The sequence below is a fragment of the Rhinolophus sinicus genome, chromosome X (assembly GCF_036562045.2).
Source record: "Rhinolophus sinicus isolate RSC01 chromosome X, ASM3656204v1, whole genome shotgun sequence".
NCBI classification, from domain to species: Eukaryota; Metazoa; Chordata; class Mammalia; order Chiroptera; family Rhinolophidae; genus Rhinolophus; species Rhinolophus sinicus.
The window spans coordinates 116,853,589-116,874,783 of NC_133768.1; the positions used below are offsets into that span (position 1 = coordinate 116,853,589).

At 39.6% G+C, this 21,195-nt stretch overlaps 1 protein-coding gene across 2 annotated transcripts in view; it reads right to left on the reverse strand.

The window, feature by feature from the left end:
- Positions 1-21,195, reverse strand: part of PHKA1 (phosphorylase kinase regulatory subunit alpha 1) — a 72,232-nt gene that overhangs the window by 20,853 nt on the left and 30,184 nt on the right. The window contains exons 11-21 of one of the 2 annotated variants that reach the window (XM_019747970.2): positions 20,652-20,747; positions 19,624-19,731; positions 17,424-17,502; positions 14,899-15,033; positions 10,001-10,110; positions 8,871-9,015; positions 6,860-6,938; positions 5,000-5,166; positions 2,451-2,627; positions 881-972; positions 411-550 (exon numbers count right to left, since the gene is read on the reverse strand). In XM_019747970.2, the coding sequence (XP_019603529.1) occupies positions 411-550; positions 881-972; positions 2,451-2,627; positions 5,000-5,166; positions 6,860-6,938; positions 8,871-9,015; positions 10,001-10,110; positions 14,899-15,033; positions 17,424-17,502; positions 19,624-19,731; positions 20,652-20,747 (1,328 nt within the window). The remainder of the gene's footprint in view (positions 1-410; positions 551-880; positions 973-2,450; positions 2,628-4,999; positions 5,167-6,859; positions 6,939-8,870; positions 9,016-10,000; positions 10,111-14,898; positions 15,034-17,423; positions 17,503-19,623; positions 19,732-20,651; positions 20,748-21,195) is intronic. The other variant, XM_019747972.2, reaches the window with a different exon arrangement.

Genomic DNA, 21,195 nt, shown 5'->3' on the forward strand with positions numbered 1-21,195 from the left:
CATAGCAAACACTCAAAAATGCTAGTTTCTTTTTCCTGTAAGCCTCCATTATCTTACTTCTTTTGGGTTAAGAATGTATTTATCTATAGATTTTACCAAATAATGGTGGCTTAAAATAACCATAATCATGATAAGAACAGCTGTAAGTTATTGGTCACTATGTAACAGATGTTGTATTAGAGACTTTGCAGATATTATATGTGGTTCAATCCTTACAATAATTCTATGATGTAGGTATAATCCACATTTTATAAATGAGGACAATTGAGGCTCTGAAGTTACAAAGTAGGTAGGTTGCAAAACCATATTCAAACCCACATCAGTGAGAGTCCAAAGCTATGCTATCTTTACAATGCTATACTTCCTTCCTATCTGAACATGAAAGTAGATTGACAATATCCATCACTTACTTCATACTATATAGCATGTACAGGATATCAGCTTGCTCCTGCAAGCTGGAGGTCTCCTTCAACTGTAAAACCAGTGCTTTGAAGTCCACCTCCCCACACTGGTCTCTAGGGAGATGTATTTCCACACGAACAGAAGGAACCTTTAGTTTGAGAAAGGACAAAAAAAATTAAGTCCACAAGTGCTCAACGTAAATAAAGTCCTAGACTGTTGCCTAAATTTTGATGAAAAGTAAACCAAAAAAACAATAAAACCTTCATGACATATGATACAACAATCTAGTTTTCTTAAACCCTGGCGAGAAAAACTTGCCCATTTGAAAAGTGAACTGAAAAGGACATATATCTTCACCAGGGTGGCATTTTGCATATCACCAGTTACTAGCAGAAACCATAGTGGCTAGTTCTGTTATTTTCCATAAGGATGGCAGTTTTGCAAAAAGCTGACAGAAACACCTCGTGTGGAAGGTTACCTGCTCCTCTTGTGGGGGCTGAGGTGAGTCAAGTAAGTTGAATGAAGGCCGGGCAGCCTGAAGTATCTTTGCAGGAACATACATGTGGACATCTGCGAAAGGTTGACATTTATGGGAAAGATTAGACAACGAGGACAGTAGTGAAAATGCACAGTTGACCTCAACAATGAAGTTATATCTGGCTGGTACTTTATAGAAGTTTATCCTTTCTTGGTAATATCAAGGAAAAGAAATAGGAATATCAGATCATTTAATCAATCAATCAATCAATCGATCAACATTTTTGAATGGATTGTCTAGAATGGTAGCATCAGGTGATATTAAATACTAAAAATATAATCAATACCACAATCGTGCTACCACTGCTGCTTTGATGAAGTACCACATATAAAAGAAAGAATCCAGTTCCATTTTATATTTTCTGGACTTGCCTAGGAGAGTATGTGGCTGCTTCCTGTTGGATTTCTTTGCCAATAGCTACATGGATGATCCCATGGAGGGAATCAAGAGATGTAGTTGTTGGCCAACTTTCAGATACTCCTAAGGGTTTTGGTTCCAGTCCATCGTTGAGTACTCACCACACCTCCAAGGGGAGACTTTCTTGTCATTTTCACCATTTTACACACACAGAAATAGAGATGCAGAGCTCAAATAGCTGTCCAAGCAAGAAAGCAGCAGAGCTGGAAATTACCTTCAAGTTTGCTGATTCATGGTCTAGAAGTCTAACTAAATAAAGCTGATTTCTTTGCATAAGCCCTTTGTAAAAGAAGCTACTTGGAGGGTATGCTAAGCTTTCCCGTATTGTAAATGTTAAATGATGCTCCAGTGTTCATGTTTAATATCTTTGATTAGTAACGATCAATCAAGTTTAGACAGCAAGAGCATGCACCTCAGTCATTCCCATCATCTGTAAAATGTTCACATTTAGGTCCTCCAGGTGTGGTCATGGAGCCCTTCTGCCCCTTCCATGCAGCTACCACAGAGGCCATGGCCACTCTTGGGAACCATGACACCCTCCACTGCAAATACTGCTGAAGGAAGGGAATGGTTGTGGGGAGAGAATGGTAAAGGTGTTGAAGAATGAGTACTGTAGCTGACAAACACAGCTCTACACTGATGGGACAACTGACTGTCAAAGTTACAGCTCGCCTAAGGCAACCAGATGTAGCTTACTTAAGGGACAGTATCTCCGTCTCCATCGCAAGGCTATCTTGCAATAGTTTGTAATGCTTTCTCTTTACATAAAATTTTTCCAAAGCAAAAGAACCCTTTCCACCATTTTAATTCTTCGATGTTAAAATTGAATATGCTCCATGCCTCTCATTCTGTCTCTTCTCACTATGTAACTGGTTAACCCAGACTACATAGCACTATTCACAGCAACACTGTATCCAATTCATTAATTTTACAAATATTTTGAGTGTCTAACGTTCTAAGAACTGTCCGAGGTTCTGGGAATAAAGCAGTGAAGAAAACTAAGTTCCTGTTGACATTGTAATAAGGGCCCCACACCCCTTCCGGGCCTCACGTCATCCTGTACCTGACCCCAGTGAGTCACGGCATTACTCACTCTGTACATGCAGCTCCTTGGCCTTGGCCACCAAGGACATTAAATCGCAGGTTGTTTGCACAGCAGCTCGGAACCGATGTAGCCCTCCCTTCTGTGAGGTAGAGGCTACGTTAGGATGGGGAGCAGTGTGAGCCAAAAGGTGATCTAAATAACGAACAACTTCATCACCACAGCGAGCTGCAAGGTTAGTGGGGGAGGGGGAAGAGAAAAAAATGGACATTTTAGTCGCTTCACAATCTAACCCACCAAACAGAATGACTGGATCCTGGGCCCATAACACAGCACCAGAAGTAGGTTGTTTTAGCTCATGGGAAAAAAAAGTATGTGATCATTATACAATCTCGTAGCTCTACCATTCAATAACTATTGCCATTTGGCGGGACCCACCTGTTCTTCAAGTTTGCTGAGATAATGTTAGGGCCCCTGAAAGCAGTATGATCTTAACATAGCACACCTGGAGCTAGCGTTTCCTAACCCGTGTATGTGCGTCCTATAGTAGCAGTGGTGACGGTGATGGCAGAGGGGGAGCAGACAGGACCCTCTGTGTCTTACTGGAAGGGGAAACTGGGGAGGGGGAAAGGCAAAAATCTTCCACTAAACATTAAGCTGAGCTGAAAACACATATTCCACAAATGGCAGCTACAACTGCTCACAAAAAAAACAATCTCCACATGGCAAGGACTACTAGGCACATATTGGTCTTTAGTCACCTCACTCACCTAGTCACCAAATATTTACTGCCGGCTGTGTACCAGGCGGTGTACTAGGGGCTGAGGTTTCAGAGGTGAAGAAGACAGATACAGTCCCGGTCCTCTGGGGCTCCCCCGCCCCCAGCTACCTTCTATAACATTCTCTCTGACTACGGATAATGGAAATAAAAATGCACATATACCCTGTGGATGCTTCACATTTCAGACTTTATATGAACATCCGCAATACTTATAAGTGGAAATGCACAGTGTTTGGATCAATGCTGAGTCTACTGGGCCAGTGACGCGTCATCTGATTTGTGATCATCCGGTGATCTCTCCACATGTCCTTCTGTGCTCTGATGTAACTAAGGGGAACTCGCAAAGCCGTGAGAATGGAACTCATACTCAGTGACATCCTAATGACAGATATTATAATCTTGAATACAGTCTAGATTCTTAAATGAAAGATTTTTTATGAAGAATTGGACCTGAAACAAATGTAACTAATATAATATTGTATACCAACTATACCTAAATAAACAGAAAGAATATGGAGGGAAATGCTCTCCCCATGGGAGGGCTGGCAAGCTATAGACACATCCATTGTGAGAGCACTGATGAGTAAACCCAGAGAGGAAAAAGTGATTTGGAATGCAAAATACCAAATTTCGTAACACATATCACTAAAAACATGTATTTTAGAAATTAAGAGCAAGAGTGCTACAGAGGAAAATCACAATTACCCACGGAATAGCAAACAACCTCAGTACATGATCATTCCTATCTGGTTTTCAAAATAATTCAGCTTATGCCAAGATAGATACCATAACTTTGGTTATTACTGATAATAGGAAATAACCTTACATTTAACGTATTTTTCCAAAAGAGAAATTCACACTATTTTAGACCTTACAAAGACAAATACAGAGTGAATTAAATGGTACTTAGGTGGGTGAATGCTGAACCCAAAGAGGAAAATAGTCCTTCTGACTGCTGATGTATTGGCCCATTATATATGAGATTATGCTTGCTACCTCACCAAGGGAAAGTTAAACTATTTTTTTCCAATACACCACTCTTAAGAGGAAGAAATGAACCATCTTAAATGAACTGTAGGCTAACAGTTCAACACCCAGACAGTGAAAGCAGACAAACCATGTTCTAGAAGAGTAATTTGCTCCTCTTGGCCCTTTTTCCTTTGGGAGTCAAGCAATATAATGCTTGTCCTTCTTAGGTCAATTTTTTTTAACACTTGAGGGTATTTCTCAGCCATTTTTAATATATGCCTCCATGATGTTTTCTCACTATAGCATCTTCACATTCCTAGCACCCAATTCGATTCTGTTGTGCTTTATTTGTCTACCTTGTAATATGAAAGTAACAGGCATACCAAATGGGTTTTCCTCAAACTACACAGACCTCCCCAGAGATTCTGAAGTGCTCCTATAATATTATGTATTATACAAAAGCACTATAACTGAATTTCAGATTTTATGTTCTAATATCAAAAAGCAGTACTATATATGTATAGTTTTCCTACTACATACTTGATTAAATGTCTCACTCACCACTGCTTCCTCCCAATTGGACATTATCAGCCATTTTGTATGCCCAGGACAGAACTCTTCCCCAACGATACTTAGTAAGGGATAGTCCAAGTCCGTACTCCACAATCACAACAGGGATATTAGACCAGAAGCCAAAGGTAAGTAGGATGAAAAGTGAAGCCAAACAAAAGTAGAAATCTAGGTGTATTAAATACAGGTGAGACTACTGGCAGTGAGAAATATTAAGGATACTCAACAATACTTTGTATTCTTGTCCGGCAAAGCCAGTGCCTTTCAGAAGCCACCTTACCATTACTGGTTGAATCGCAGCCATTCGTCCAGTCATAGGATTCTAGCTCAGTATAGTTGTCATCATAATCTTCACTGTACAGCTTACTTTCAGGTCCAGGGTCCATGAAGCTCAGATGTGTGCAGCAAGATGTTATCAAAAACTCTGACAATTTACCTGTTTGGATCCTGACAATCGAAAGGTAAATAGAAAACAGGAAATCAGAAAAAAAAAAATGCTTTCTAAACACAATTTAGTGGGGAAAGAATACCTGAAATGTTCTGTTGGGGGATTACTAATGTTGCTACATTAGTATAAATTTGGTAAAAGTCACATTTTACAGCACTCCTAGGCACACTGTATTGTAGGTTGGAGTACTGTGTTAACAAAGACTACAATTATGGGTTCACAATCCACCAGCAGATCAGTTTTGCTCTCTTTCACTGCCATGTTGCTACGTTGCTAACTATGCCAAACATCTGGCAAAAGTTTCCATTAGCTACAAAACAAGAATGAAGAAACATCATCACAAATCCATCACATCATTTTAAAAAATACTCAAAAGGACCGTTTTGAAAATACAAGATGGTATTTGAAAATTTGATGAATTATAAATTGTAAGCCATATCCCCCCCACCTATAAAGCCCAGTGTAAAGCCCAGAGGGAAAGTGACTGATTTTCTAAAGAAGCCAATTTAAAGGGGCTCCCAGTGGCGAGATCTTGGATAATGTGAATATTGAAATAAACAATGACAGGAATGGAGCATGACATAATAAATAAAAAAAGACTCCAGAAATCTATGCTGACACTAAAAGTACAAAATAAAAGGGGGGAAGGGAAAGCTCTTTTTGAACAGAACGATTCCAAATACTAAATGTACACAGACTGATAGAAACACAGAATCATCATTTTACAACCCTGTTAGTAATAACTGATTCACCAATGGAAGCTACAACCATTTGGTCAAAGACTTGGGAGAAAGGATATGGACAAACCTGACAAATACCACTTTAACCAAATTGAGAGACATTCTGCAAAATAATTGACCTTCCTTCTTCAAAACTGTCATGGAAACTGTCAAGAAAGATTAACCAAGGGGTGGGGAATTGTTCTAGATTAAAAGACATCAAGGAGATACAATAACTAAATGCCAAAGTGTGATCTTTGACTGGACACTGGAGTGGGAAAAAAGCTATGGGAAACATTATTGGGATGACTGGGTCATTTTGAATATGAGCTCTATATCAGACAATAGTATTGTATCAGTGAATGGTTTTCTGAGTGCGATGATAACATTGCAGTTATGTATCAGAATGCCCTTGTTCTCAGAACACAGAAACTGAAGTATTTAGGGTAGAAGAGTCATGATGTCATGCTGTCTCTGGCTAACTCACACATAGCTCAGCAAAAAAAAGTGTGTATGTGCATGCATGTGTGTGCACGCACATACGTATGTGTGAGAGAGGGAGGGAGGAGAAGAGTAGGGAAAGAGAAAGGAAGGGAGGGAGGAACAGAAGGGAGGTAAGTGGGAGAGATTCTCGATAGGATTTCTGTTAGCTCAAAAGTTTTCAAAATAAAAACTTATGGAAATAAGAAAGGCAGCCAGAATCAAAGAGTGCAGTAACTTTTTTTAAAAAAAAACCAAGAAGTTTTCTGGTCCACTGAATTGATGAGGTCTAGGCAAAGAACTGGGTGGGGAAAGTTCCAGCGCCTCTCTGTAACATTACGTTCCTTGATTCAATCTATCAAACGAGCTTCTCCCGAATTGGATGAGCTTATGTTGTTCAAGATACAGAGAAAGGCATCACAAGTGTACCATTACTATCCCCAGCTTCCAAATTTCACTTCATTTCACTGAAGAGTATATAGAGGTCACTTACCTTGCCCCCCCAAAGTAGCCATCCTGCATTTTTCGGAGTGCTGCCAGGATACTTGAATTCAAGCTGGTTCCATCTTCATCTTGAAATGAAGACAATGTTAAAACAATCTTTATGGTTTTAACTTTTAAATAAGGGGAATCTTTCAATTATTTCAAACATTCTGGTGGTGATGGTACAAATGAGACACTCCTCACAGACCCCCCTGTATTTCAACAATTGGTCTGAGAGCCAACAACACTGCAGAATGGGCAAATGGCAAGGGATGATGGTCAACAAAGGTCCTCAAAGACAGTGTCTCATTTATCATAAGTAGTTTGCAGAGTTTGAAATCTCTTTGTCATCACAAACTCAATGTGCCCCTTTGCAACTGTCACGTTCCTATAAGATTTCTTTGCTTCTATCAATGGCGGCATTATTTATTGAGTCTCTAAATATTGGTGCTGTTTTAATCTGTATCTCATACCTAGTTAGCCAACATCTGACTTGCAGATGTTGTTTAAAATGACTATTGTATCCTTCTTTCCCACTCTGTTTTTACTACCATCAATTCAGTGTATCTTCTCATCACCTTAGTTTCCTTGATATCACATTCTCCTCACTACAATGCATACTGTCACCAAATCAATATTCCCTAAATATCACTTTCATCATGTCACTCCTTGCTCAAAAACTTTTGATAGTTTCCGACTTTTGAGAAAATCTGTTTGAAATAGCTCTGCTTTTTTTTCAAGCTTTTCAAAATCTGATCCCACCTTGCCCAATTTTGTTGATTATACTCCAATATGCAAGACGTCCTCTATTCAGGTTGGCCTTTTCACTGCCCATTCAAAGTCAAGCTCATCCCTGCCTCCAGGCCTCACTTGTGGCATTTTAGCCCTCATCTAAAGTACCTTTCTTTCTTCTCTCCTCTCCATCCCCAAAACCTGAATAAGTCCAACCTCAGTGAAGAAATTTTCTTTGACTACTTGATATCCTTCACTGTAAAACACTAATCTAATGGTTATTGCCTCTTTATATACTGTCTTGACTTATTTTCTATTATAATATTTTTGTGTATTAGCTTTGCCTCTCCAATTACACTTTATACTTTCTGAAGACAATTCTGGGAACACAGTACTGATTAAATGGGTGCTTGTTAGTTGTCTTAAACAAAGAAGAAAGACAAAAAAAAGAAAGAAGAGAAAGAAGAGAAAGAAAGAAAGAAAGAAAGAAAGAAAGAAAGAAAGAAAGAAAGAAGAGAAAGAAAGAAAGAAAAAGAGAGAGAGGAGGGAGAGGGGAAGAGAGGGGGGGGGGAGAGAGAGAGAGAGAGAGAGAGAGAGAGAGAGAGAGAGAGAGAGAAAGACTGCCCTACTTGTTCAACTCCTGTGCTTTTAAAGCACTTCAGACATGTGAACAAAATCTTAAACAGTCTGTCCGGACTTTGAAAGATTTATGACAAAGGATTCTTCTCCAATGAAAAGGAATTCTGTGTACTTGGGCAGTACACACAGGCTTCTGGAAGTGACAGCAGAGACACAGAAAGGAAACAGTGCTTCAGTACAGGCTAGAGTCCTCCAGGAACTGAGAACAATGAAGCCTTTCACCCAGTTTCAAGCAAGTCATGTCAGGACACCAAGCCAATAAAGGAAAGATAAACTGAAAGACTTTCCACTTTTCCCCGCTAGATTGTACTGTTTTAGTTAGACAAGCCTTGGAAGGAGAAGTCTGGGAATTTATAAAATCTCGATGCTCCACTGGATTAACACAGATGCAGAATGTAGTATTACTGTCTTTAAAATGAATTGTATTAGTAAAGTTTCTGCAAACTGACCTAGAAACCAATTATCTGAAGTAGCTTGCAACAAAGTTATTCTATGACATTTTTTTTTTTGAATTATGGCTCTCAAAGCACCTGAAATAATCTTGTGTATTGGTTTATTTGTTCTACATTTATTCTACAACATAAGCTCCATGAGAGTAGATTCTGACTTATTCCAAATGTACATTCATTCCTTGCCTCATACGACCTTACCAAGCATGGTGTGTGAGATGGGGAAGGTGATGGTGGGCTGGCCCGTCATCCTCCAGCGGCTGCAGAGGTAGGAGAGGTCTGTTCTGAGCATTTCCACTATCATGTTGTTGTCCAGAGCCAGGTAGAACTGCTGCTGGTCTATAAACTGAGAAAAATAAAAATAACAGCTCACAAAAATTTATTCACAACCACCAAATAATATTTTAAAGTAATGACATATTCATGAGGGTATAGAAGATGTCACAAAGGCAGTAATACCCCCAAAGTCAATGCCTAATTCTTCCCAAAGTATCTGGTGGTCCATCCGTACATATAATAATTTTTGACATTTTTACAGTGTGTTATAGTTTACAAAGTGTTTTCAGGTACATAGTTTTATTTAATGCTATAACAACCCGAAGAGGGTTTTTCTTCTTTTAATAGATAAAAAATAAAGCCAAGAGACATTAATTAAGTGGATTAGCAAAGTCATATGGCAAGCAAATGGCAAGGTCAGAAATACAATCTATGGTCCGTTATTCTTTTGTCTATACCTCAGCTGCACTATTTTAGATGAGAGATGACAAATGGGGAGTTTGATCTTTCTTTCTAGAAAATAGTTTCTCTTCCCCATACACACAGATAATCAGGCTTGCTATTATACTGTTGCTGATGAACACCAGGCCAACAATGTGAACAATCACGGCTAAAATACTATTGACATTTTTGTTTAGAAGAGGGTATCGAAGATCTCCAGGCATTGAAAAAGGACCCCTCCCCTAAACAAACAGAACACATCATTTGGTAGCTGAATAAAAAAGACTATATTTTGTTTATAAAGGATAAGTACAAATATGGTCTTATTTTTAACTTTTCAAAGGAGTACTTCTTAGAGTACTCAAACACTTGCGAAATCCCTAGTCCCTACTTCCCCAACACCCAGGACGACTCTTGGTAACCACAGTCACTTGGTGTAGCTCTGTGCTGCACGTTCAATTGGTCCAACTCCATGAGTATTTACCAAACAACTTAATATGTGCAAGGCCCTGTGGAACTGACCCTTGTCCCAACTCCACTCAATGCTTTTCTTCTGTGCTGTTTCTATTTTATTTCCATTCACCTCAATGAACATTAAAGCTCATTCCACCCACCTGTGGAGTGAAGGTGAAGATTGTTTTCCGAATGTCATAGAGCTTTGAAGTTCCAAGGACTCCCATGTGTCTGTAGGGTCGTCCACTGAGTTTCATCCTACTGTTGCATCCTGAGATAGAATTGAGAAATGGTGAAGATATTTTGAGTGCACAAACCCAATCTGCAAACATTTTTTGTATTAGTTTACTCTTCCTGATTGAACAAACTAAGTTCTGTGTCTCAAACTTAGTGTGCATGTCATGTATAGGGCCATGATAAGCACAGTGGGGCTCTTATAAGAAAGCCACATCATTGTGAGAGACAGGAATGCACATAAAATAGTCAACAAACGATAGAATTCTATTACCAAAATTCGTACACTGAATTCCCTTACAGCCCATAAAAATGCAAAAGGTATAGTGATTATCAAACTTATCAGAGCAAGCTACGCCACAAAGCTGAACAGAAATCTCATCAGCTTAAAGACAGCATACTAAATGGAAAAACTGGAATAAGAGTATCTTGATCTCCTTCAAGAGCATAGTACTGACACATTTTATTCAAATGAATCAAAATATTTCAATATTTTTGTGTCTGATAGGAAATTTGGGGGAACCTTATACACCCAGTAAAATTCACTTGGCAGAGGAACATTTTTGAAAACTTAAAGGAGGGGAAAGACTTAAACTATCAAACAACTACAAAAGTAAAGCATAATTTTGGGCGGCCAGATGGCTCAGTTGGTTACAGCGTGAGCTCTGAACAACAGGGTTGCCGGTTTGATTCCCACCTGGGCCAGTGAGCTGTGCTCTCCACAACTAGACTGAAGGACAACAATTTGGAGCTGATGGGACCTGGAGAAACACACTGTTCCGCAATAAAATATTTTTTAAAATAAAGCATAATTTTAATAAAAATTTAAATAGAATACATATATATCATGGGTCGAATATCACATATGTGTGTATATATGTATGTATGTATACACAGGTGTGCACATTCACACACACATCCACCAAATTTCCCTTAGCACAAGATGTCTTCTTTTTAGTTTAGCATTCTGAAATTAGAATCTATCTGATAATTGATGTCTATGTTAAATGTAGTTGAATTTCTTTCTCTTTTAAAGACAATTATTACATTAACACCTCTTACAATGAGGAAATAGTTCATTTATTCACACACATTTTCCTTTTATAACATAGGATAACACTATACACATTGTTCTCAAACTCTTTTTCCCCAAAATACCGTGTTTCCCCTTAAATAACACCTAGACAGACCATCATCTCTAATGCGTCTTTTGGAGCAAAAATTAATATAAGACTGGGTCTTATTTTAATATAATGTAAAACCGGGTGTTAAATAAGACAGGGTATAATATAGTATAATATAACATAATACCAAGTGTTATATAGGACTGGGTATAATATAATATAATTAATATAATATAAATATAATACTGGGTCTTATATAAGACTGGGCCTTATATTAATTTTTGCTCCAAAAGACGCATGAGAGCTGATGGTCTGGCTAGGTCTGATTTTCGGGGAAACACAGTAATATATATCAAACATCCTTTCATGTTTTCTTTTTTGCTGGAATACATATTTCTTCGGGATTCTCTTTTTGCCCCTGCTTTATCCTAAGTGTGATACTTATCAACTATGCCATGTTGCTTCACTCTTAGAGACAGAACCGGAGAGCTGTAAATGCCTTGGTCATATTCCACATCCACTCTGTGAAGTACACATTTTACCTGAGATTTATATCAGAACCAGGTTTATCCATTGCTGCTTCAATTTGGTTCTTTCTTTATTTAGGTAAAATATACATCACATAAAACTTTCAATTTTAACCATTTTAATTATTCAGTGGCATTCAGTACATTTGCAATGTTGTACATTTATCACCACCATCCATCTTCAGAACGTTTCATCTTCCCAAACTGAAACTGTCTCCATTAAACAACAACTCTCCATGTTCTCCTCCTCCCAGTCCCTGGCAACCACCCTTCTTTCTGTCTCTACGAATCTGCTTACTCCAGGTATCTCACATATCTTGAATCATACAGTATTTTTCCTCTCGTAACTGGTCTATTCCACTTGGCATATGTCTTTAAGGGTCATCCATTTTGCAGTATGTGACCAAATTTTATTCTTTTTTAAGACCGAGTAATATTTCATTGCATGTATATACCACATTTTGTTTATCTTTTCATCCATCAATGGACACTAGGTCTTTTTTTTTTTTTTTGGTAATTTCTTATAGTGTAATATACATGAAGTTAAGTATATGAAAACTGGTGAATTTTTACATAGTAAACACACAACCCAAATGAAGATAAGGAACATTACCAACATTACTAGAAGCCTCCTTTGTACCCCTTCCCAATTATTAATGTCCCCCAGCTCCCAAAGTTAACCACCATTCAAATATCAATCACCATAAATAAGTAGGTGTTGTCCATTTTCAAGCTTTATATTAGAATCATACAATATGTACTTTTTAATATCTAGTTTCTTTCACTTGACATTATATCTATGAGATTCATGCATATTGTTGTACATACAATTAGTCCATTCATTTTAATTGCTGTATAATATTCCAGTTTATGAATGTATCATTGTTTATCCAGTCACTTGTTAATGAATATTTGAGCTTTCCCCCCAGTTTTTGGTTATTATAAATAAAGCTCCTATGAACATTATTGTGTTAGAGGTCCCAAAAATCACCTCCACATTTGGTGATTCACTAGGACTCACAGGACTCAGCTGTTGACCGTAAACAAATAGGCAGATATTTCTCCAGCAAAATGAGTTTATTCAGAAAAAATAAAAAACTGCAATTCAGGTTATACTGTGAAATGGTGAACCACAAACAAGTCCAGAGAAACAAAGAAGAAGAAGGCTCTTTTATGGACCTGGGAGGCACTGTTGTAAAGGAAGAGTCCACTGTGGGGAAGCTGAGAGTTTCAAGTACAGTGACTTTTCATTGACTGAGTTCTGGCAGCCTCCCACTGGCTGAGTTGTTACTGGGCAAGGAGGAATCTTTTCTTCCTCCTGCTGAGATAGTAAAGTGGTATCACTTCCTGTCAGAGGTGCAAGGTATGTCTCTTCCTGTAGGAAGTGTGTGTTGAATGACATGTACATGAGAGTTCTGTCTTCCAGTCTCCACATTCCATTTTAAATGAGGTTTCTGCTTATTAATTTTTGCAGAGCATACTGGCTCTGTACTAATGGCTAAGGTTTATTACAGCAAAAGGATACAAAGCAAAATCAGCAAAGGAAGAAGGTGCACGGGGCACAGTCTAGAGGAAACCAGGTACAAGCTTCCAAGAGTCCTCTTCCAGTGGAGTCACGCAGCACACCTCTAATTCCTCCAGCATCAAATTATGATGACACGTGTGAAGCGCTGCCTACCAGCTCAGTAGAGACTCAGTGCCCAATGTTTATATCAGAGGCCAGTCATAGAGGCACCCTCCACCTGGTATGTACCAAATCTTGAGACTCTCAGAAGGAAAGTAGGTGTTCACAGCATAAGCCATATTGTTGGCACAGTTTAGACACAGTAAACTATCCTTATTAGTTAGGGGCTGGTGGAAACCTCCCTCAAATCCAACTCTTCAGATGCCAGCCAAGGGCTAACCTTCCAAGCAGGCCTGTCTAAGGACAGCATTCTCAGGCCTTTCGTGTTAACTCTTTTCTGCACATTGTCTGCATCCCTTAGAGCATGTATGTATGTATGTATTTCTGTTGAGTATATACCCAGCAGTGGAAATCACAGGGCACAAGGTATGTGTAAGTCCAGTTTTAGCAGACACTGCCTAGTAGTTTTCCAAAGCAGTTACACCAATTTACATTCCCACCAGCAGTGTAAACAATTTCCATTTGTTTCACATCTTCGATAACACTTAGTATGATCAGTCTTTAATTTTAGCCACTCTAGGAGGTGTGTAGTGGTATTTCATTGTAGCTTTAACTTGCACTTTTCCTGATGAAATAATGAGGTTCAGCACCTCTTCAGTACATTTAGTGGCCATCCTCTTTTGTGAAATAGTTTTTCATTTTTCTATTGGGTTATCTTCCCTTTCTTAATGATTTGTAGGAATTCTTTATGAGTTCTGGATTTCAATCTTTTGTTAGGTATATGGATTCCAAAATTCTCCTACTCAGTGGCTTGTGTTTTCATTTTTGGTAGTTTCTTTTGATAAAAGGAAGTTCTTAATTTTGTGAATATTTTACTTTAGGTTTAGTGCCTTCCATGTCCTGATTAAGTCTATCCCCAATGTCACCAAAATGGTTTCCTATTGTATGTCCTAATAAGCTTTACTACTTTACCTTTCATATTTGGGCCTATAATCCATATGGACATGGATATCTTTGGGGGCTATTATTCAGCCTTCCACAAGGGTAGTTTAGAAATTCTACATATCCTTTTTTTTTGTTGCTAATGGTGGGGTAATTTGCGTAATGTGAAATTTGTAGTAACTTGTGTAAATCTGTAATTTGTGGTAATCTGTTTAATGTGTCTATAACTAAGTTTACTATATAAATTGAATAAAAATAAGTGCTAATTAAAAATAAGCATTATTACTCTACATAAAATTAGCATGTATTCAAAATGGAAATCACGTCCCAAGAAAGGGGAGAACATGTTAGTTAAGCATACACTTGGAATGAAAATACAATATTGCCCGGTAACAGTCATGCCTTATGTACTAAAGAGTTCATAACACACACCTAAAATCATCAAGCCTGCTGAGGATATATAGGGTTAGAAACTTAGATTCCAGATACTCTAAATTCCTCCTCAGATCTAATTTAAAGTGATATGAGATCAAGGAAAAAGAGAAAGGAAATAAAGCAGCCTGTATCAAACAATGCTTTGATTCTGGCCAGCTGGCCAGACTGCTTACCTAGGCTGGAGTAAATGTGGCTGAGAATACGAGCTGGTTGTACTCTGATGGGGTGCACCTCAGCAATGGTCTCCACATCAATCCCCTTGTCCTTCAAAATGGCCTTGATTTCTTCTGTCTCAGCTAGAATGGAAACTATAAGAAAGAAAGAAGATGAGGTCAACAGAAAATTTTATTTCAGTAAAAACCTAAAATCTCTCAAGCCACACGATTTCTTTTGAAGGGAAGAAAAAGGAAAGGGGAGGGAATTAATAATTACTGGGGAACCTTGATGAAAGAAGTATCATGCTAGGTACGTAACAATATTATCTAAATGGAAAAGGAAAAAAGATCTCCTGCGTTAGAGTACTGGAGTTTGGTTTGGGGCTAAGTACCTAGAAAAGGCCACACTCTCTTTAGATCTGGGATTCCATGTTTAAATAGGAAACTAATCCACCATGTGTGTTACAGCTTGGGTGAAAGTTGATTCCCCAAGGCCCTTACAACCAGGGCCAGGCTTATGAGGGTAATGAAGAAAACCCTAATGATAAGAATTGCTCTATAGCTAGAGAATGGTAGAAGACAAGGTAAATTTGGGATAAATAATTGAGGTAACATAGTTGAAACGGTGTGCCTGTTTTTTGGGGGTTTTTTTGGGGGCGGGAGTATAGGGGGTAATACTTTTACAGACTCAGAGCCTGCCAAGCCTGGACAAACCTTTCTTCCTCTTACATTCATATGTCTGAAGTAATAATCATACTCACAGGGAGGAGACCAGGCCAGCCCCGCAACTCTGCTGTCTACTCTCCCTCTATGAGATAGATCCCTGCCTGGGGGCCAGTAATCTGTGTGGAGCCTCAGCTGGCTTGACACTAAGCACCAGGGCAAACATGCACCCCATCCCTGCTCTGCTAGAGCCGCTAGATGTGTTGAACTGGGTTTATGGGAAAGTGAGGGCACCACTTGGCTCACTCCAGCTTACCAATGTGCTTTATGTTGAGTTTTTTTAACTTTTATTTATTTAAAGTGTGTTTTTCCAGGACCCATCAGCTCCAAGGCAAGTAGTTGTTTCGATCTAGTTGTGGAGGGCACAGCTCACAGTGGCCCATGCGGGGATCGAACCGGCAACCTTGTTGTTAAGAGAACCGTGCTCTATAACCGGCTGCCCCTATGTTGAGTTTTAGGGCCAACACCTCGTTAACGAAGTGGTACCTTGCTTTCCTTTGCCAGTATCCTTTGTGTATTTTTCTATCTTGGGAACATCATGTTGCATTGCTGTGGTCTGTGGCAGGATATGGTGACTACAGAGGCCCCTGGGCATAACACCATCTTGATCAGTTCTAACCGAAGACATGAAAAGGACAAAGATTCTCCAGGGAAAATGTACAGGGAGGAATGATAATGGGCCGAGAAAAGTCCGGGAAACATATGTGGTCATGCGTTCATTCATCAATAAACATTTACTAAGTGCCTAAATGGGCACGAGGGATATAGGCAGGAGGTGGGGAGAAGAAGAAAGCTGTAAGCCAAGTGCCAAAGTCTTTAATGAATGAATTACAGCAACCAGGAGATCATATCGGCACATAGCATAAGCCTCAAAGGAGAACAAGCTTTTTCATGGGAGGGGAAGTATAAGCTATCTTTTACATAATGTTTGCTATATACATTGATAAGCAAAGACTACCTGAATGACCACGTAAGATGGCAAATACAAGGGGGTTTAGAAAACACACAGGGTGACCAAAGTCAAGTGACTGGAGACATTTCAGATGACCTTCACAGCAGGACTGCGTACCATATTGGATAGTGTTACTGGAGAGTCAAATATCACCTTGAGCTTTCCACACTAGGAGACTAGGAAAACAGTGATGTCATGCAGAGACATAAGGAAGGTGGAAAGATCTGCTTTTCTTGGGAGAGATAACACGATGGGAAAACAGGTCAGGTTTGCATTTGAAGTGGAAGTGGTAAAGGTGTTTTACAGGTATTGGGACTAGAATTCTTAATACCTTTATAGAAATTAGCCCAGTGTTTTTCGTAGAGTACATACCTCAAAATTTAAGTTGATTGTTAGGGAAAAAAATAAAGGTTAGGAGTACGCTCCAAAGAGGCAATAGTTGGAGCCATGGAAGCCAATTTACTATGAAGGAGGTTGCCCTAGAAAACTAATACAGTGTAAATACAGAAAGAAGTGTAGAATACTAAGTACACAATCATTAGGAAGATATAAGAACGGAGGACTAGCAGGAAAAGCACAGAAGGAATGCTCAGAAAGAAAGCAGAGACAATCAAGAGGCAACAATATCATGACAATGAAAAGAAAAGTGTTTCCAGAAGTAAGGAGTGGTTAAGAGTGTCAGATAATATCACTTGCTAAGCATTTATTCATAATTAAGATTAGTAGCAATTTTGAAACCATACAGAACCAAGTTCATTTTATACTTTTTGAAGCCTACCAAAATGCATGATAAAGAATACAGTCATCATTTAGTGGCCAAATGAGATCTTTGTATAAAGTTTCTGCTGATGGGAATCAGAATACAGACCTTGAACCACAACATCTGGCTTTGGCACAGTAGAAAACCTACGATTCAGAGGATCAATTTCTCCAGGAGCTAAAAATCCCTAAAGAAAAACCATAAAAAGACAGATTACTTTCTCTCACAAAAAGCTAATGTTTGAGGAGAAACAACATACCAGTGTCATAGCCCTGTACCATAACGTGTAAGAGGCAGGTATGGAAAGGAAACAAACACCTTCACTGTGTGAAAATGTTTGAACTCCTGAATTCATATCCAAATTAATTTTATCTGGAGTTCATTTCTAGTGGCTGCCACAAATCCTTTTTGGAAATAGATAGAGTATAAATGATAAACAGGAAGTTTTCTAGTTCCACCTCCACCTTCTCTGGATGTACATGATTAGACAACCAGATCATAACATTTATTATCAATAACTTAACTCATTAGTCCTATTGATTTCTCATTTATTCATGTATCTCCTATGCCTTCTACCTAGCAGATATCTTTTGACTTGAGTTTCTGTCCTTGATGAAATGTGATCAACTCACCCATTTTTCTCTTAAGAGTACCATTCATATACTCCTTTTTTTCATAGCATTTATTCTAATTGAATGAGAAAGTCACTGGGTAAGGATTAATTTAAACAAATCATTCTGCCCATCATTGCTACATTCATAATATCAACTACAGATAATCAAACCTTTATGCTTGTGGACCCTGAGAAACAAGACACCTACCAAGAAGGGCTCCTGGTGGTTCACTGGGCTCAAGCTGAAAAGCAGAGCCCAGCAGGCATTTCTAAACAGGGTCCTCAGGGGAACCGCACTTCAGGGTGAAGCCTGCACTGAGTTGCCTGCCTCCCACACTGTGTTCCTGCCCTCTGAGCCAGCCTTTATAAAGGGGTTCATGAAATCCTATTTCAACCAATAGGACTGAGGCCTTCCCCATCTAATCAGAGCCGAGCAGCTATCTCCCCATCAACATCTTCACCAACTAATCAGAGCGGCTCCACATTCTGACCAATCAGTGCCTTTTGGACCAATCAAGCTATGACGGTTTGGGGTCCTCATTCGCATGAGGACAGACCATTCAGGGGCCAGAATGTGGGGCTTCTCTCTATATAAGCCAGCGCCCCTCCAGCTCGGAGAGTACACTTTCCCTTCCCACTAAAGAACGCTTTTCCTGAGCTGGAGCTGAAACAATGAAACACCAAAGACATATCCTCGGACCAGAGAGGAGCAGAGCAGACAGAGCTGTCTAAGCAGAGCTGTCTAGCTGAAGTGGGGCCCCATGGCCACTTCGCCCCATGGCTGCTTCAACCCAGGGCCACCTCACTTCAAGGCCTTCTCACTGGGGATTCCTGTTGGCTTTGAATTGGCGCCAACCGACCATCAGTTGACATGCTGTACACCTGGAACTCATAGTGATGTATGTCAATTATAACTCAATAGAACTGGGAAAAACAAAAACAGCTGCAAGAAATAAACAGTCATATATAAACAGGTCAAAGAGTCTGGTGCAGAAAGGACAGCTAAGTCCCACCCAGGATCCTCTAGGAGCCTGTGTTATAGCTTACCATAATAACCTACAATAGGGAAATAGGTTTGTCAGTAAATCTGGAAAGCTTTGAGAAAGAGAGCCCTTATATGCTCAAAATGTCACCAATAAGCTGGACAGAAAGTAAGGAATTCCCCAGTGCCTCATTAAGAGCTGTCTCAGCAGAATTTAATGTAAGAAACATTTAGAGTCCCTTACCAAAAAACAAACAAATAAAAACTGTGATGTTCCCAAACACTTGTCATGGTACCTAAAATGATCTCCTCAGTTTTTTCAACTAAAGAATGAAACATTACGTTGCTTAGAAAAGTTAGCACTGACATCCATTACCAGTCATTTACTATCTTAGCACAATTGCATGCATCAGTCACCAGGCAAGGCACTAGGGGTGTTTTGAAGGAAAAGATGCAGGGCCTGATCCCAGAGCAGCTCCAAGTACAGTGCCAAGGTAGGAAGCCCTGGGCGGTGTGAGGGATGTGGTTGCCAGAGGGAAAGATTTTTGTCAAGGACTGGCCATGCTCCCACTCTAAGGCCCAGGGTGGAGGGGAGGAATCTATAATTAAGGCAGGATACAAAAGGCAGCAGATTTAATGAGCTACTCACAAATTTGGTTACTGTGGTGAGTAAAGCAGGAGAAAAGGGGAAGAGGCTTGAAGTTTCCCCTTACCTCTGCCATCAAGCTTCCTAAGATGTACAGAGACTGACCCCACATATGAGGCAACTTGCCCATGGGGACTCGGTCCACAGTGTGAGGATTTTGATATTCTTCATCAACCTAAAAGAAAATATGATAAAGATACCACATGGAGGGTAAGAGTTTTAAGAGACTAGACAACAAAAAGGCTGAGTCTGGACTGTGATTCATACCCTATGAAACAGTCACATATGCAAAGCACTGAGAAGTCAAGCAGTACGACTAGTCTGGGGCAGTGCTCCGCTGATGTCCATGGACACAGATCACCTGAGGAGCTTGCCCAAAGGCGGATTCTGACTGAGGAGGTGTGCAGGAAGGCCTGGCATCTGTATTTCCAACAAGCTCTCGGGTAATGCTGGTGATGTCGTAGGAGCTTATCCCACCCATTTGCACCAGAATGGAAGACTGCGTCTCTCCCACGGGAGGAACACCGGTACTCCTGACCAGCATTGTGGGAAAATGGAGACATGTTTCATTTTCCAGGAGAGATCTATTCAAACAATCCTAGATCACTGGTCTCAAAGCACAGAATACCAAATCCTGAGAGTTCACACAGAACATCCCACTGGTTCTGCTCATTGATCTCTGTATCATTCTCAAGCTTAAGGTTTGGTCTTTTTTAAAAAAACAATCGATCACTGAACAATTCATTTCGTTTCTTTACATTGAGGACTGGTTGCCACAGCAAAAGGTGGTACATGTTTAACGCATGCATTTTGGTGAGTCTGGGGATACGTGTCTACCCAGGAAACTAGCACTGTAACGCCTGGTCTCACCCTGGTCTCACCCTGGTCTTGCTGCACAACAATGCCATCACTGAGACTGCTTGAACCATTTATCTTGAAAGGAACAAAGTTATATTTTTATTATCCTAGACCTAAACACAAAGTTTTAGAATGCAAAAATCAGAAGATGGTAAAAATTATTCGACGGAAACGAGGCAGTCCCCTGGAGGTACCGCTCCTCTTCCCCGGCGCCGTGGTACGGCACGTCTAGCTCACCTTGTCAGGAGGAACACTGTACAGCTCTGGCAGAAGTGGGACTCCATTTTTGCCCTTGATGAGGACTTCTTCCAGAGCCTCTCTATATTCTTGAACCTGTATGTATAAGAAAGGGAGAAAAACATCTATGGAGAGTTCCCTTTGGGAATCTAGGGGAGGGCTGTAGCCAAAGAAGGTCCTCTCGCAAAGGAACGTGTTCACTGAGTAAGAGAGAGAAGGAGGGGAGGTAGCATTTATTAAATGTTTATTGTAGGCCAGATGCTATGAGTTTTGCATGCTTTAACACATTTCATTTTAATAACCATCCTAGGAGCTACATGCAATTATAGGATTTTTAAAGGGAAATTAAGACTAAAAGAGGTTAGGAAGTTATGGAAGAGCACACAGCGAGTACAAGGTTGAGCTCAGACTTGAACCCAAGTCAGCCTGCCTCCACAGGCCTGTTTTGACATAGTTTCTTTACTTTACATATACTGGCTTTTAAAACTGTATTTTACCTGCCAAATTAAGTTTCTAGTTTGGTCAAGTTTACATTTTTTGCTTA